Source organism: Callospermophilus lateralis, chromosome 14 (genome assembly GCF_048772815.1).
Source record: "Callospermophilus lateralis isolate mCalLat2 chromosome 14, mCalLat2.hap1, whole genome shotgun sequence".
In the NCBI taxonomy this organism is placed as follows: Eukaryota; Metazoa; Chordata; class Mammalia; order Rodentia; family Sciuridae; genus Callospermophilus; species Callospermophilus lateralis.
In genome coordinates this window covers 104,060,723-104,075,618 of record NC_135318.1, presented here as the reverse complement: position 1 = coordinate 104,075,618, position 14,896 = coordinate 104,060,723, and the positions used below count along the sequence as shown (strand labels likewise).

Here is a 14,896-nt window from a genome sequence, read left to right as displayed (position 1 = left end):
ACCAAAAAAAAAAACCAACCAAACAAAAAAAGGTATCTAAATACTACTGTAGGACATGACACACGCAAGGGAAAACCCACCTTCCTCAGGATGTCAAGTCTTACACAGGGACAGGAACTCTGAAACCTTCAGCTGAAGCTATTCAGCACATGACCCTGGTCGGCTCTGTACCTTTTCAGACCTCATCTTACATGTGACCTGTCACTTTCTCAGTCACCTTTGCAAGGATGAGAGATGTAGTAACTGAGAAAACTAAATACAGCTCACACAGCTGGCCAGAAATCAAGTTTATTGTGAGTACAGCTTCCTAATGGTATCAAAAGAATCCATGTGGACCCGTATGTAAGGTGAGTGTATGGGGCAGGGAGGATATCTGAATTTTCTAAATTCAAGAGGTTTAGTTCACAGGTAGAGGTCAGATAATTAAATTAAATCTGAGGAAGAAACAATATTTCATCCCCTTTAGCTGTTAAGGAGAAATGGTGGCTGAAGATGGGAGAGGAGAATCAGAGGAAAAGAGGCTGAAATAACACTAGCTGGTAGGAGTGGAGGTTCAGGGTGGGAAGGAGTCCAGCAGGTTTGCTTGGTCCTTCATTCCTTGATGAATCCAATGAACCTTGCACCTCCCGGACACTGGATAGACAGCACAGATGTGGCAAACTTCTTGCACCTCTCCTCAAAAAGCACACACTTCTTAGTGCTCAGAGATGGCTATATTTTTGTTCTTCAGAGGAGAAAAATGGTAGCCACTTTAAAATGTAAAATGTCTTCAATCAAGAGTCTAGCTCCTGTATATTTGCAATCTCTCAGGAAATATTTGCAAATGATACCCATCTTGAAGATGGGCTCCCCCAAATTGTGCTTTCCAGGGGTCAGGGAACACCCTTGAAAGGAAGTCCCTGGCCAAAGATTGCAAGGAAGAAACAGGAAATGATATGTAGATACGTGCCTCTGAGTTCTACAGGAAGTCTGAGCCTCTCAGACACCCTGTTGTCCCCACATACTTTGACAGGCAATTATGTCACATTATGAACCAGTGGCCTGGTGATGGCTGCAAAACATAGGCTACCCCTGAGAAGAGCTGAAATGACAGGAAAAATAAAATAAAAGAGAGAGAGAGAGAGAGAGAGAGAGAGAGAGAGAGAGAGAGAGAGAGAGAAGGGAGGAGGAGGGGAAGCAAAAGGAGGTAGTAGAAGACAGAAAATGAACAAGAAGGGATTTGTCCACTTGTCCAACAGGACAGATCTTCAGCAGCGAGAACAGTCCTGGTTATAAACAAGAAATGCAGCAAAACTGGCCTATTCTGTCAGCAGTAAGGAAGCAACACGCCTTAGAGCCCCTGCAGCATCCCCTTGGCACGAGGCATGCATGCTAACAGCCGAAAGCAGGATGTGTTACAGCACGAATCATGAGGACAGGCTGACCTCAGAACACAGGGAGCTGCAGGCCAGGAAAGAGCGGCCCCATAGGCAGAGCTGATACAAGTCCCAGTGGAGCTTCGGTCCATTCACAATCAGTGTGTGCTACCTCAGTTTCCTAAGGCAGAGGTAAAAAATCTGGGAAGGTGTCCATAAAAAGAATTCGAACAAAATGTGAACAATCTATACTTCCATTATTTAGATAAAGTTAGCTTGTTCTCTAAAAAATGTGAGATGGACAAGGCAGTGGGGTATATTCAAGTTCTGAGAAGGAACCTGGATAATACCTGTCCCTCCTTATCAAAAATGATCTGGTCCTGCAGTCAGATGGTGATGGCCACCTGTATGCATTCCACAGAACAGCAACAGTCTCTCCCAGGCCCAGCAACCCTGGAGGACACTTTTCTCACCCACCCTCTTTCTCAAGACTTCCCTACGCACAGCGAACAAGGAAGGGGACCAGTGCTTCTGCACTGAGAGCTTTCTTTTGCTCCCCTCCCTTCCAAGAAGCCTCTTCAGACTCCTAAGTCTCAGCTCAGGGATTTATGTTCTGACTCTGAGGAGCACTCTGGATGGAGCACTCTACATTGGAATAGATTTTTGAGAATTTTCTTCTCTAAGTTTTTGCTCCACAGTAAGAAACACTGCTGTCCTTAATTTCCTGAAGGCCTTGAACATGATCTTAAGGGAGCCAGGCACAGAGCTTGCGTCGCGTGAGGACAATTTCATGTGATGTCTTGCCAGAAATGATAAACCATGGCAGCTTGATAAGCAAATCTCAGAGTTCAGATTTCAGAAGTAGTCGACTTTCAGCCTGCCTGTCCAAGCACTTTTAAGGCCACAGCTGACCCTGCAGAGATGCTGACACCAAAAACGGGTCTGATTTCCACCACCACGATGCCCCTTCTGCTTCAAAGGACAGATCACAGTTGCTCCTCTCTCTGAAGGACTGTGAGCTGTACTCAGATCAGTCCCAGGAGTCGTGGATGTGCACACACTATGGTATTAACCTATTCAGAGGATAATCACAGCTGAGTACACACACACACACACACACACACACACGCACGCACACAAACGCGCACACACGCGCCTTATGGCTTACATTTAAAAGAGGAACCCGAAGTCTGCTAGAACCAGTAAAACTCGAATACACTGGACACTATGCTCAAAACTCTTGTTTGGTGAGTCTTATTATATCGAAGGTGTATTTAGAAAGACGTCTACGAAAGCAGTTAAGTCTTTCCATAAGTGCACACAAGCAGTCTGCCTTGTATGGTGAAAATGGTCTGGTCCTTCCAGGCAGGCCCACCCCAAACAAAAACCCCCAATCTGCTGCCTATTGGAAGTGGATCTGCTGCCACTAGGCAGGTGGCTTCATCCATTAGGTTCTCTTCACACCCACAAAACTCATCTCACTCAAGCACTGCAGTTTTCTTTTTGATTCAGCTTGTAAGTGCCTTAAAAGCTTTTCAGAGATGAGCTCGGGGCCACTGCCTGCAGCAGAGATGACCTTGGGATTATATGCTTTACAAAGAAAAACTAATCGACCAACAAAAGGCTTCTCCAGAAACCAGGTGCCTGTCATGCAGAGAACACTCTGAGTGCTTTGGACTCAGACAGCTCCAAACTAAGTCAATCACCAAGCCCTTTTTCATGAGCAGAATGGAAAACTGGTAGAGAAAAGCATGTCTGAGTCTCTAAAATACAAAAAGGGGAACCCAGTGAAGGGGAAAAACAACTTTCATGAACTAAAACCCACTTTACTGACCCTCCCATCTCCAGGAGAGTAAGTGGTTACCGGGGGACAGATAGTACAGCGAACACAGGTTTACAAAAACTGTGAGTAGCGAACCTTATACCAAATCATATCCATCCTGCTTAATATGAAGCCCCAAATACCCTTTTCTATTTCAGGGACAGTCACATGCTTTGAAAAGGGAATGGCCCCCAGGAGTTTTACTGTGCAACCTACATAGAACAGTCCTCCTCTGGTGGGGGCACTTTCCCAAACCCATGGGTACATGAAATCTCGGGTGGTGCTGAGGCCTGCTACGCCTGTTTTTTCCTACATGAGATAAAGTTTAACTTGTATGTTAAGCATGGTAAGAGATCACTAACCAACAGTAATACTGATCAATTATAACAGTGCACTATAATAAAAGTTAATTTATGAAAAGACTTATGAATAGTGTATTTCCAGAATTTTTTGTGAAGCATTTTCTGACCTCTGTGGACAGTGGGTAACTGAAACCGTGGATAAGGGTGACTACGGTACCTTTACTGTTTTCTCCTGGAGCTGCCCAGGCCGGGCAGAGCCTGCAGCGGAGGGCACTTACCGAGGACTCGCTGTCTCTAATGAGGAAGTCGCCCTCCACGCCCCGCTCGTTGAGGGCGCACTCAGCCTGGTGCCGCGTCACGTTGCCGTAGTACCACTCGCGGCCTGCGAAGCGCCCGCTGGACGAGGGCCCAGTGTAGCTGATCTGCGGGGCGTGCGCAGGGTGCAGGGCGGGCCCGTCACTGAGGACCACCACGTAGTTTTTGGGGACCAGGCCGACCTGACCCCGGGCGTTTTTGCATTTCCACCACTCTGGGTCGTTCTCGGGCTTCTCGATCACCTCCATGGTCTCTCCTTTATCAAAGTTGAGCTCCTCCTCGGTGACGGAGCTGAAGGGGTACAGCGTCTGCACCACGTGCAGCACCCGGGCACCCTGGCCGTTGCTCAGGGAGGCGCCCTTCCGAAGGCTCAGGAAGCTGGGGGACTCGGCGGCAGCCTCGTCCGCCTCCTCCAGCACATAGTTGGAGGGGAACCAGCCGATCTGCCCGTTGAAGCTGCCCCGCCACCAGCCGTCACTGCATTTCTCCATGACGGTGACGCGCGAGCCCTTTACCAGGGACAGCTCGTCCTCCCTCTCGGCCACGTAGGCGAACTTGACAAAGGCGGGGATGTTGAGGTCATAGATGCGGTCAGCGCCACTGCCATTGGAGGGGTATTCGGCGTCCGTGCTGGGCGTCGGCGATGCATCCCTGGCGCTCGGCTTCCTGCGGGTCTTGCCGAGGCCTGTGGAGACACAGCAAGGGCTCAGTGGGCACCAACTCCTACTCTACAGCCTCGGGTGCACCGCCCCGTGTCGGGTACCTCAGGAGGCAGCATACGGAGTGTTGCACATGACAAAGACCATCTGAAAAATAAAATGCTGACAGCTGATGGTGAAGATGAGACTTAACTAGAACTGACCTACCCTTTACACATTAAAAAATGCCGGAGTACCTCTAACAAAAGATGACAATAAACACCCTGGAAAGCTTCGTTTAACTCTGAAAGGACCATTCAGTTTTATAGAAACCCTGGACCTGTCAGAGTTAAAAATAAGGTATAAGTGTAGGCACAGATGAAATGTCTTCTGCATTCTTGCCAGGCAGGAAGTGGACTGAATGCTCTAAATTTAAAGACCCATTCCAACTCTACCTGGGTCAAGTCTCAGTCAGCAGAACTTGCAGTCTCTAACCTGCATCCCCTCCTCTCCACTCCTGGGCCAATCTGTCTTCCCAGGCTGCCTGGTGGCATGCTGGCCCTTCTGAGCAGATACCCAGAGACTTCTTTTATTCCCCTTCTGTACTTTGTCTTCTCTCAAAACAGTGGCCTAATTTCCCAGTGTTATCAGTTGAATTAGAAAAAATTAGCTGATGTGTTAAATTGGAAGCAGAATTTTTCATACTGTGGTTCAAAGCCCACAGGTGGGTCACTGAATTGATTGAATGGGTTGCAACCAGCTTGCAGGTATATACTGGGTTTAAGGGAATAAAACAGAAAATCTCCAAGTGCATCACAAAATAGGACAAGGTTGGTTTCCTTAGCCACATGTGAATCAGTGTCAACTTGCAATGAGAAACATATTCCTTTCTGTGAGGAAAAAAGTGTGAAAAGCCCGAAAGAAAAAATGTTTTAAACTAATCAAAATGCACAGAATTCCAGAACATTCTAGGGGAAGAAAGCATAGTGGTCCCTGGAGCTGGGAACAAAGCACAAACCCAGGGAGGACTGGCCTTGTGTCTCAGCTTTTCCTGAGATATGGCTGCAGGCTCACCAGTCCTGTTCAACCCTTAGTCAAGGTATAGGTTTTTGATGGTATGGAAACTACAGGCATTTAAGGTTACCTTTTTCCCTTCAAAATGTTACCAAAGGACTTTAATGGGTAGCTTATCTCCCTCTCCTTTTATTCCTTAGCCTGAAGTAAAGACAGGCTGCTCCTAAGGACTAGTTTTCCTTCTACCACATTGCAGTAGGCAGGAGGTCAAAAAAGTTAAAAGTTGTCTAGTGAGCATCCTCAGTTGTGCAGAGTGGGGCTGCTGCCCCAATAGCAGGCAGCCCAGGCCTGAGATCCTGCAGCCCTGGACACAAGCCCAGCTCAGAGCCAGGAGGCATGTGGGAAGACATGGTCACTCACATGGGATTTAAAGTAAATACACCAATTCATTCGAACTAATGGTGTTTGCTGCTTCACAGGCAGTAAAGGGTGAGCAACTCTAATGCAACAATCTCAAACCCAAAGTGCTCCAAATTCTGAAGCTTAGCATCAATAACATGCCACAAACAGAAAATTCCTCACCTGACCTCATGTGATGGGTCAGTCAAAATGCACACACTAAAAAATATAGTATAAAATGTTCTCCAGGTCATGGCATAAGTCGTACATAAAATACAAATAAATTTTGTGTTTAGTCAGACTGGGGTCCTATCTGCAAGATATCTCATTATGTAGATACAAATATTCCAAAATCCAAAATAAATCCTAAATCCAAAACACTTTTGGTCCCAAGAATTTCAGATATGGAATACTTAAACTTCTGCCCAGAAGACAGCACTGCCAGAAGCTCATCAAAGAGGAGATAAAGACCCTTACCAAAGATCAGGCTGAAAGAGCATGACCAAGCAGAGCAGCATATAACCTTTATAGATATCAAAAATGTCAAGAAATAACATTTAGAGCCAGAAACAGTGGGCCATCCCTGTAATCCCAGCTACTTGGAGGGGCTGAGGCAGAAGAGTCACAAGTTTGAGTCTAGCCACAGCAACTTAGAACCCTATCTCAGAATAAAATAAAAAGGGTGGAGGGTGTAGCTCAGTGGTAAAGCACCCTTGGGTTCAATCCCCCAAGCACTGCAAAGAAAAAAATAAATAGGAATATTATTTTAATAAACTTTGTCAAATGTGTGACTCATAAAAATGACTGGAGAAAGTCTTGAGAGAACAAGTTTCATAGTACACATCAGGACAGAAAGATAGAAGAGCCCGGACAAGGACAAAAAAACAATGAGACACTGGCCATTGCAGTACGTCTTCAAAGATACTTCAAAACTGACTTGTGATCATGCTACTTCACTGCTTTGTTTCAAATCAAAATAATTTAATTTGGCCACTGGTGACTCTGAATGAAGACAGTCATACTTCCTGCCCTCCTAGAGCTCATGAAGACTAGAACACTCTACATATCAAACATGTGAGGCAAAAACCTGTCTGGCTCCCATGTGACCTTACAGTCTTTGAGCCCCTTCTAAGGGAAATGGAACGACTACCAGCACAGCCCTGGAAAGAATCCTGAGGCCAACACATAGCAGTTGTGTGCTCTTGATACTTATTAAACCGCTGCCTTTGTTTCCTTAACTCTAAAAAGGGGACAGCAATGGTCCTGCTGTCTTAGTCTGCTTGGGCCGCCATAACAAAGTGCCACACTCTGGGCAGCTCACTGTTCTGGAAGCTAAACATCCAAGATCAAGGTGCTGGAAGGGTTGGTTTCTGCTGAGGCCTCTCTCCTTGGATGGTAGAGTGCATCTTCTCCCTCACAGGGTCGTCCCTATGCGTGTGACTGAGTCCTCATCTTTTCTTATAGACCAGTCACAATGGATTAGAGCCTACCTTAATGATCTTGATTCAATTACCCCTTTAAAGTCCCTGTCTCTACAGCCACATTCCAAAGTACTGGGGATTAAGACTTCAACATGTGAATCTGGGGGTGGGGGTATACAATTCAGCCCATCACAGGTATCTGAGTTCTAAGGATGTACACGAAACACACGAACTATTCTATGAAAAAATATTATTATCTGTACTAATAAGTTGGAACTTTGAATTTCTTTTTTTTCTCAGGACAATATTGCACCAAAAGACAGCCCAAGTTCTCTTTACAGAGAGATCAATGCCATGATCGCATTGGTGCCAGATGGCCACCAAGATAGAAGGCATTCCTGCCAGGCGTTTGGCACATGGAATCGGACATTCTCCCATGGCAGGATGCCATATGTAGCTACTGGTGCAGTGAAATTCAAGAGGCAGCAGCTGTCTGGGGATAGAAATTGACATTATCTGAGCCCTCACGACAGTCCTGGGATGAGGTCATTTTCTGTAGATGAGAAAACTGAGGCTGAAAGAGGTCAGGGAACCAGCTGAATGCACCAGCCAATAAAGAGATACAGACCCGTGTACCCAATAATGAGCCTATTTAATCCATAATAGTCAAGATGCACAGCTCTGTCGGAGCTGGTGTCTAGCATGTTTTCTATAGAAAATGCTCCCAAGACTGTGAATTGGAGTGTCAAGGTCCTGTCCCCCTCCCTAACCACTTGCCTGCCCAAGCAGAGATGTTTCCTCTGATTCTGGGAAACAAAAGAGTCCCTGTGTCCCCAGGTGGGAGTGAGCTGAGATGCAGTATTTGGAATAAGAGATGTAGGCGAGTCACAGGTGGGAGCCCTGGAATAGCAGGGAGGCCTATTGTGAGGGGCTGGAGGGGTGGGTGCTGGGTGGGCAGTGTGTGAGTGGGGCAAAGTCTTGGGCTACTGAGAAAAGGAATCCCTTTTTTTTGCTGTCTTCTCCTTACCCTAATCCTGCCCAATGGCCAGAGCCATGGTCATCTGGAACAGAAGGGACCAGACCCTTCATGCTGGCAAAGCAAGATGTAGTTTGCTCCACCCTCCCCACTGCTGAGGATGCTGGAGGAACACCACAAAGCAGCTTCCTGGGGGAGGAAGTGACAGAGGTGGTTGAGCAATGTCCCAGGGATAAGAGAAGGGCAAATACTCCAATAGTGAGGGTGGCCTTCCTTTCTGTATGATGATAACTATGTAAACTGCAATGTGAGAGGCAGGCCAGCCTGCAAGCGCATGACCTATGTGGGACCAGGCTACAGGGGCTCGGTGACTCCCTGTCACTCTTCTTCACCTGGAGCTGTAACTTAGCCTGCCAGTGTGTCTTATAGACGGGGACAGTGCTGCTGAGCATGTGAACATGGGGGAGTGAAATTCAGCCCAGCACTAGACCTGAGTCCCTGGACTGCACCCAGGGGCCTAGGCGCCAGTGAATGGCTCAAATTTGAAGGCAAACCTGTGACCTTGAAGGTAAAGAGGGAGCATGGGAATTCCACTGTTTCCTCGCTCTCGCTCGCTCTCTCTCTCTCTCTCTCTCTCTCGTGTGTGTGTGTGTGTGTGTGTGTGTTTCCTGAGCATCTGCTTCACCTCTATTCTTTCACTGAAATCCTATCATTTACTTCTTCTAGTTGTAATGGAAGCACAATTTGAACTCCAATGTGGTTTTCATTTTAACAAGGTACCATGACATTTTTCCTCCTACAATTTGATGTATGTGCTCAATAAGAGAGGCAGGCCCTCACACCCACTCCTCACTCAGTCCACGCTTACCTACCAGAAACAAACCAAAAGTAACCCCAATGTGGCCTCACGAGAGCTTCTAACCAGCCTTTATGTACACTTCATGTGAGGAGAACAAGTACATCCCAGGGCTGTCTGTAGCAAACTGCCCACTTTGGGCCCAATGATGAATTCCTGATGCAGCCTTGGCCCAGGATGGATGGATCACAAACATGAGCTTCAGGCAGAACCACTGTCTCCACTGTCTCTGTATGTGAGCCCTCGCCCAAGAGAACACCCAGATAGCCCAATGCCTGCCATCTGTGTACTTACCCAGGCGTGGGGTACACTAATGTTCTAGCCAGACATTAGGTGAGAATTAAAAGGATATGTTCTTCTTTCAAGTCTCACTTTAGCCAGAAAATCCCACTGTACAGAATTCACCAGAATGTGAGCATTTGGTTGGGGGTGTCCCTGCAACATGCTTTAGTAAATTGTATTATGGATGAGAATGTCTAGAATGTGACTGTTATCAAATCTTCCTAATTGCTGGCAAGCTGTGTGTAGGTCAGGAGAAGTGACATTTTATTTTTTCAAAGTAATGACTTTATATATGGCTTGCTCAATAATGTATAAGCCACAACACCTCTGCATGAAAAAAGAACAAAGAAAGAATGGATATCACTGTGAAAAAAACAAAACAGAATATAGCAAAATTCTGTTTCCTAGGGCATGTGCTCTACAGCGAGCAGGATTTTAATGCCTACATTAAAGATTAGGCTCAGACACAACCTCAATCTCCTTAAACTGATCATCATAAAATTACAGTGTTGGGCTGGGAGTGCAGCTCAGTGGTAAGAATGCTTCATAATGTGCGTGAAGCCAGGGGTTTAATCCTTAGAATCAAATTTTTTTAAAAAAAACTAGAGTGTTTAAGATGGAGAAGAAATTCCACTGTGTTACCCTGATCTGTTCAGGCGGCTCTAAGGGAACACCACAGAGTGGGTGGCCTATAAAAAAATCGGAAGTTTTCCCCCAGTTCTGGAGGCTGGGGGGTCTAAGATCAAGGTCCTGACAGATTTGGTGTCTGGTGAGGGCCCCCTTCCTGTGACCTCACATGGCGAAAGGGGAGAGAGTCTTTCTGGAGCCTCTCTGTGAGGGTTCCACTCTAAATGACTAATAGTCTTCCAAAGGCTTTACCTCCCAATATCACCACATTGGTGGTTTAGATTTCAACTTGTGAATCCGGGGGACACAAAAACATGCAGACCAGAGCAGCTTGGCTAGAGCTTTCCAGGCTGCTGCTGTGGAGACTGGGCACTGGGGTCTCAGGTATGTATTGCCAGGAGAAGGGAAGGGCAGGGGATCCTGTACCCACATTTCTTCACCTCAAGCAGTTGCAACGGTGTTTGCATGCAGGATCCTGGGTGGGAAGGTGATCAACCAAGTGCTCTGCAGATGAGACGGGTGACAGGGCCTTAGAAGGGCCAGCCTGAGCAAAGTAGCTGACCAAGATGAGTGGGGTTTGTGGCCAAGGAAGGCTGTGATCAAGCTGCTTAACACATCCACCACTGTAGCCATCACACACAAGACCAGCCTCAATTTGTGCAATGACTTTATCCACGTTTAATACTATTACTATTACTAATAAAATAATGTGCACTTCAGGAATGATATTTCTTGCTCTACGAGCAGACAGATGGCAGCATTTTAAGTGGCAAGTAGCTGAGTTGCATTAAAAGGTAAACTACACTACACTGCTTTTGTGATGATTTTTCTGGCATTGGGCTATTAGATCTTTGATCCTAAATTACATTTTTTATTGACAATAATAAGCACATTTAAACTTTGCCGAATAAAATTACATACATTAAAGATTGAGTTCTAATAAAAACTTGAACATGTCATACATTATTAATGTTAGCAATTTTAAAGTCAAGATCTTTTATATACTCCTCCGAAGATGAAGGGATGTTATAACAGACGCCTTTAAAACCTGCTCTGTCATCTTCCAGCTGGAGTTCTGGAGATTTAAGATAAAACGTCAAATGAATTTGATAGTTTGGAAATATATTCAAGCCAATTCATTCAGACAGAGCGCACTCAGGTTTTAGGTGCTCTATGGCAAGATCATTTAACTTCTGCTACTAATCAGATCTGTAATGTCAACCAGGTTTAACTAGAAACTTATTTGTTCTTAATATACTATTTATATTGAGTTATGATTAGAGGTTAATCTGTGGGGATTTCCCTCCTTCAGGGTAAGGACTTACTTGTAAAGCCAACCAATAATAATAATAATAATTATTATTATTATTATTATTATTATTATTTCTACAGTGCTGGGGATTGAACCCCAAACCTTGTGCATGCAAGGCCAGCACTCTACCAACTGAGCTATATTCCTAACCCCCCAACCCAAAATTATGAAAAGCCTCTATTATCAAATGCCAAGGAGACCTGACAAGATTTGATTAAAACACAAAGTGATCAAAGCAAATTTCCACATAAGTGTTAGGATACACTCAATGTTTGGCTTCTAATAGCCTTTCGTGTTGATTTGTATATAGTTTTCTACGTATACTAGTAAGATCATTAAAATATGAGGATTAGTAAAAAGACAAAACTCAAATTCACTAAACACTCGGGGACTTTTAGACAGGGTGACCATGTCAGGTTATTGCAGTGATTCTGCTGCTCTTCTCCGGCCAGCACCCTTCATTGCTTCTCTTGTTCAACACAACTCATCTCTTCCAAGGGTCTTGTGCCACCTGGCTTACCATCCACATGTGCCTTTTCCACCCCTGCTGGGCCCAGGGAGACCCATGACTCCTTTGAAGTCCCAGCACTCCCTGGGACCATGCTACAGTCAAGGGGAAAATACTGTCCCTTGGAGGCCATGTCAAGAATGACTAGAGGCGGGGCTGGGGGTGGGGGTAGGAGGCGGCTAGGGTTGTGGTTTAGCAATAGAGTGCATGCCTCGCACGTGTGAGGCCCTGGGTTCAATCCTCAGTACCACATAAAAATGAATAAAGGTATTGTGTCCAACTACAGCTAAAAAATAAATATTAAAAAATTTGGAAAAAAAAAAAAGAAAAGAAGAAGCCCGAGAAAGACAGAACCCTACACCATGAACAGACCCCCTGAATCCAAAACACTTCCAATGATGTGAGCTAACTGAATTTTTTTTTCTTTAACTATATTTGACTAACTTTTGGTCACTCAAGCAAGAGCCCTTAAAAAATAAAACTACCCCTCACACACCCTTACTTTCTTCCCTCCCATCTTCCTAAAGGCCCAACCTTTTGACTCCCACTTGAAAAAGGGCTATCTATGGGTAAGGTGAAAAGCGCATGGCACTAGTTTTGGGCCACCCAGGTTGGGTGAGGGAGTGAGGGTGAGAGGTAGCAGGATGGGATGATGCCCACATTCATGGACTCCAGGAGCTGAGGGGATGGATGGGGCACGTGTTTCCTAGGCTCAGAGGATCTTGGGTGTAAAGGATTTACTGCAAGGGCTGTCATGAGAAATCTGTGATGCTGAGTGGCCCCAGTCTCCAGGCCTCACCCACCAATGCAGTCCAACTCCAGTGTCTTGTGACTCTCAGGTCTGGCTGCAGATGGGCACCAATGAATTCACCATGGCCAGTAGCTCAGGTGCCAGCTGTCAGAGAAGTGCAACAGTGCCTCAAGGAAGTGGGACAGGCTCTTTGATACAAACTGATTTCAAACAAGGTCAAATTCAAGTCAAAATGGACTCACAAACAAAAGCTGTCAATTTCTTCCATCACAGAAAGGCTCAAGGATGTCACTAACTGCTTCCTTACAAGGCAGGGTGAAGAGGGATGTGGAAGGAAAAGGATGCTTTCCTGGCGACCAGGCCAGGGTACCAGATGCATCTGGCCTGGCTCAACTCATCTGCAGCAGTCACTGGGGGTAGGCAGAGGACACACAGATGCTCAGTGTTTGCACCCTGAAAAGAACATTCTGACTGTAGTCACTGCCCAAATAGTATGAGCTTAGGCAAGACACAAGGGGACAAGTTTACTTTTTTCTGGGGTTCCTCAAACTATCAGAGTCTTTCTTAATAATGAATGGCACTTGAGGGGCAAAATCTGTCTGACTGAAGCTGACCTCCCATGCCTTCTGCAGCACTGTGCTAGGTACAGCCAAGAATTCATGCAGACTCCAAGCTGTGCCTTTCCTTCTTCCTTTCTTCCCTATGCTCTTAAGAAAGACCTATTTGTTCATTTATTTCACTCAGTCTGACATAGATCTTGAAGAAAATGGCCCCCTGACCCTATGAACCTCATGCACTAGTGCAAGAAAGTCCTTTACACACACCAAGGTCCAGTGACCAAGTGTAATAAGGAAAAGAGGTCTGGCAGGTCCTCTAAGCATGTGAATTTTGAGTCTGGAGAATGCAGAGAAGCCTGATGAGGACAGAAGTGCACATGGCAGAGAACGTAGTTGTGGTGCTATGAGCAGGACTTGGAGATGCTCCAAAATATAAGGGGGGGCCCCAGGGTGCCGTGTGGAGATGGAGAGCAGAGGACACAGACTGGGCTGGTAAGGGCAGAAGCATGGGAAGCTGGCTCCAGAGGCAGCTTAGAAACTGCAGAGAGGAGACCAGGCACAGCAGGAGCAAGAGAGTCCAGGAGAGGCTGGTAAAACCATGTCACACAAAACAAAAGCTTGTCCATCAACATTCTCTTCCAAGTGTCCTGCTAGCAGGAGCTACTCTCTACCTGGCACTGTGGACTCACCATTAGAAACGGATATGCTTAAAGGAGAAACTATAAACTCCAAACCACTGCAGACCCAGAGTACCAAGTACACCCCACCACCCTCCTGGGTCTTCTATGTCTCTTTGGGCACCAACTTCACACACAAAATCCTGATGATCCTCCAATCCTCAGCTTATGGTCGCTAAGGACCACAGAGTCTCATCCACACTTTCTTAAGTCTGAACAGCAAGAGGGGAGAATATACCCGTTGACAGTCAGAATGTGCTACAAACAAAGGAGATGACGAGTTGGGTAGGAACTTGGCCCAGTAACCTTTGTCCCCCCAGTAAGTTAATTCCAGCTTTTACAAATGAAAACCAACATGTTTTCCAAATGCAGAATGGATTCCCATCTCCCTGAGGAGATGGCAAGTGGCAAAGCTGTGGGGAAGTGCCCTGGGGACATGAGCAGGGAGACAGTGTCTTGAGGAAAGCACAGGTCTTTCTTCCACAGCAAAGGAGAGTTCACCCCGCAACCTGCTGAGCACCCAGACCTATAAATAGCACTAAACTGCGTTATGGGGTGCCCCTTGAGGGACTGGCCTCAAATAAAGGTCATTCTCCCAAGGGCCCTTGCAGTAGCCGCCTCACTTCACTGTGTGTCTCTCCTCCCACAAGATTACCTGTTGTCACTCTTGTGGCCTCAGGGCCCAGCAGGGAACAAGCTTCAATAAATGCTTGCTCAATTAATGAACTCCACTTCCAGTCTCATCACTGTGATCTCACACACATTCGCCAGTCTTTCTATACTGGTGTGTAACAATAGTAGCCACAGCATTAGTAGGTAGATCATCACCTCCGGGCACACAACACACGAACCTCCCCCTGCAACTATTTCTTCTAGACCTTACTGCCTGCTGGTGAGGGTGGGAAGGTGCTTGGCTGTCTGATGGCTCCACAGTACACTAATACCCAATCCATCTCCATGTTCTCCATTCCCCACTTCAGCTAGAGACTTACTTTTATTATTTCAAGGTACATGCACCCTACAGTGAAACACCCTAGTGACTGCCATTATCCCCAAGTTCAGGGTGAGGGTACCAAAGGCCAGG

General features: G+C 46.2%; 1 protein-coding gene across 4 annotated transcripts in view; it reads right to left on the bottom strand.

Moving 5' to 3' along the window:
* Positions 1–14,896, bottom strand: part of Nck2 (NCK adaptor protein 2) — a 144,362-nt gene that overhangs the window by 12,855 nt on the left and 116,611 nt on the right. For all 4 annotated transcript variants that reach the window (XM_076832705.1, XM_076832704.1, XM_076832707.1 and 1 more), the window contains exon 4: positions 3,758–4,479. In XM_076832705.1, coding sequence (XP_076688820.1) covers positions 3,758–4,479 — 722 coding nt within the window. The remainder of the gene's footprint in view (positions 1–3,757; positions 4,480–14,896) is intronic.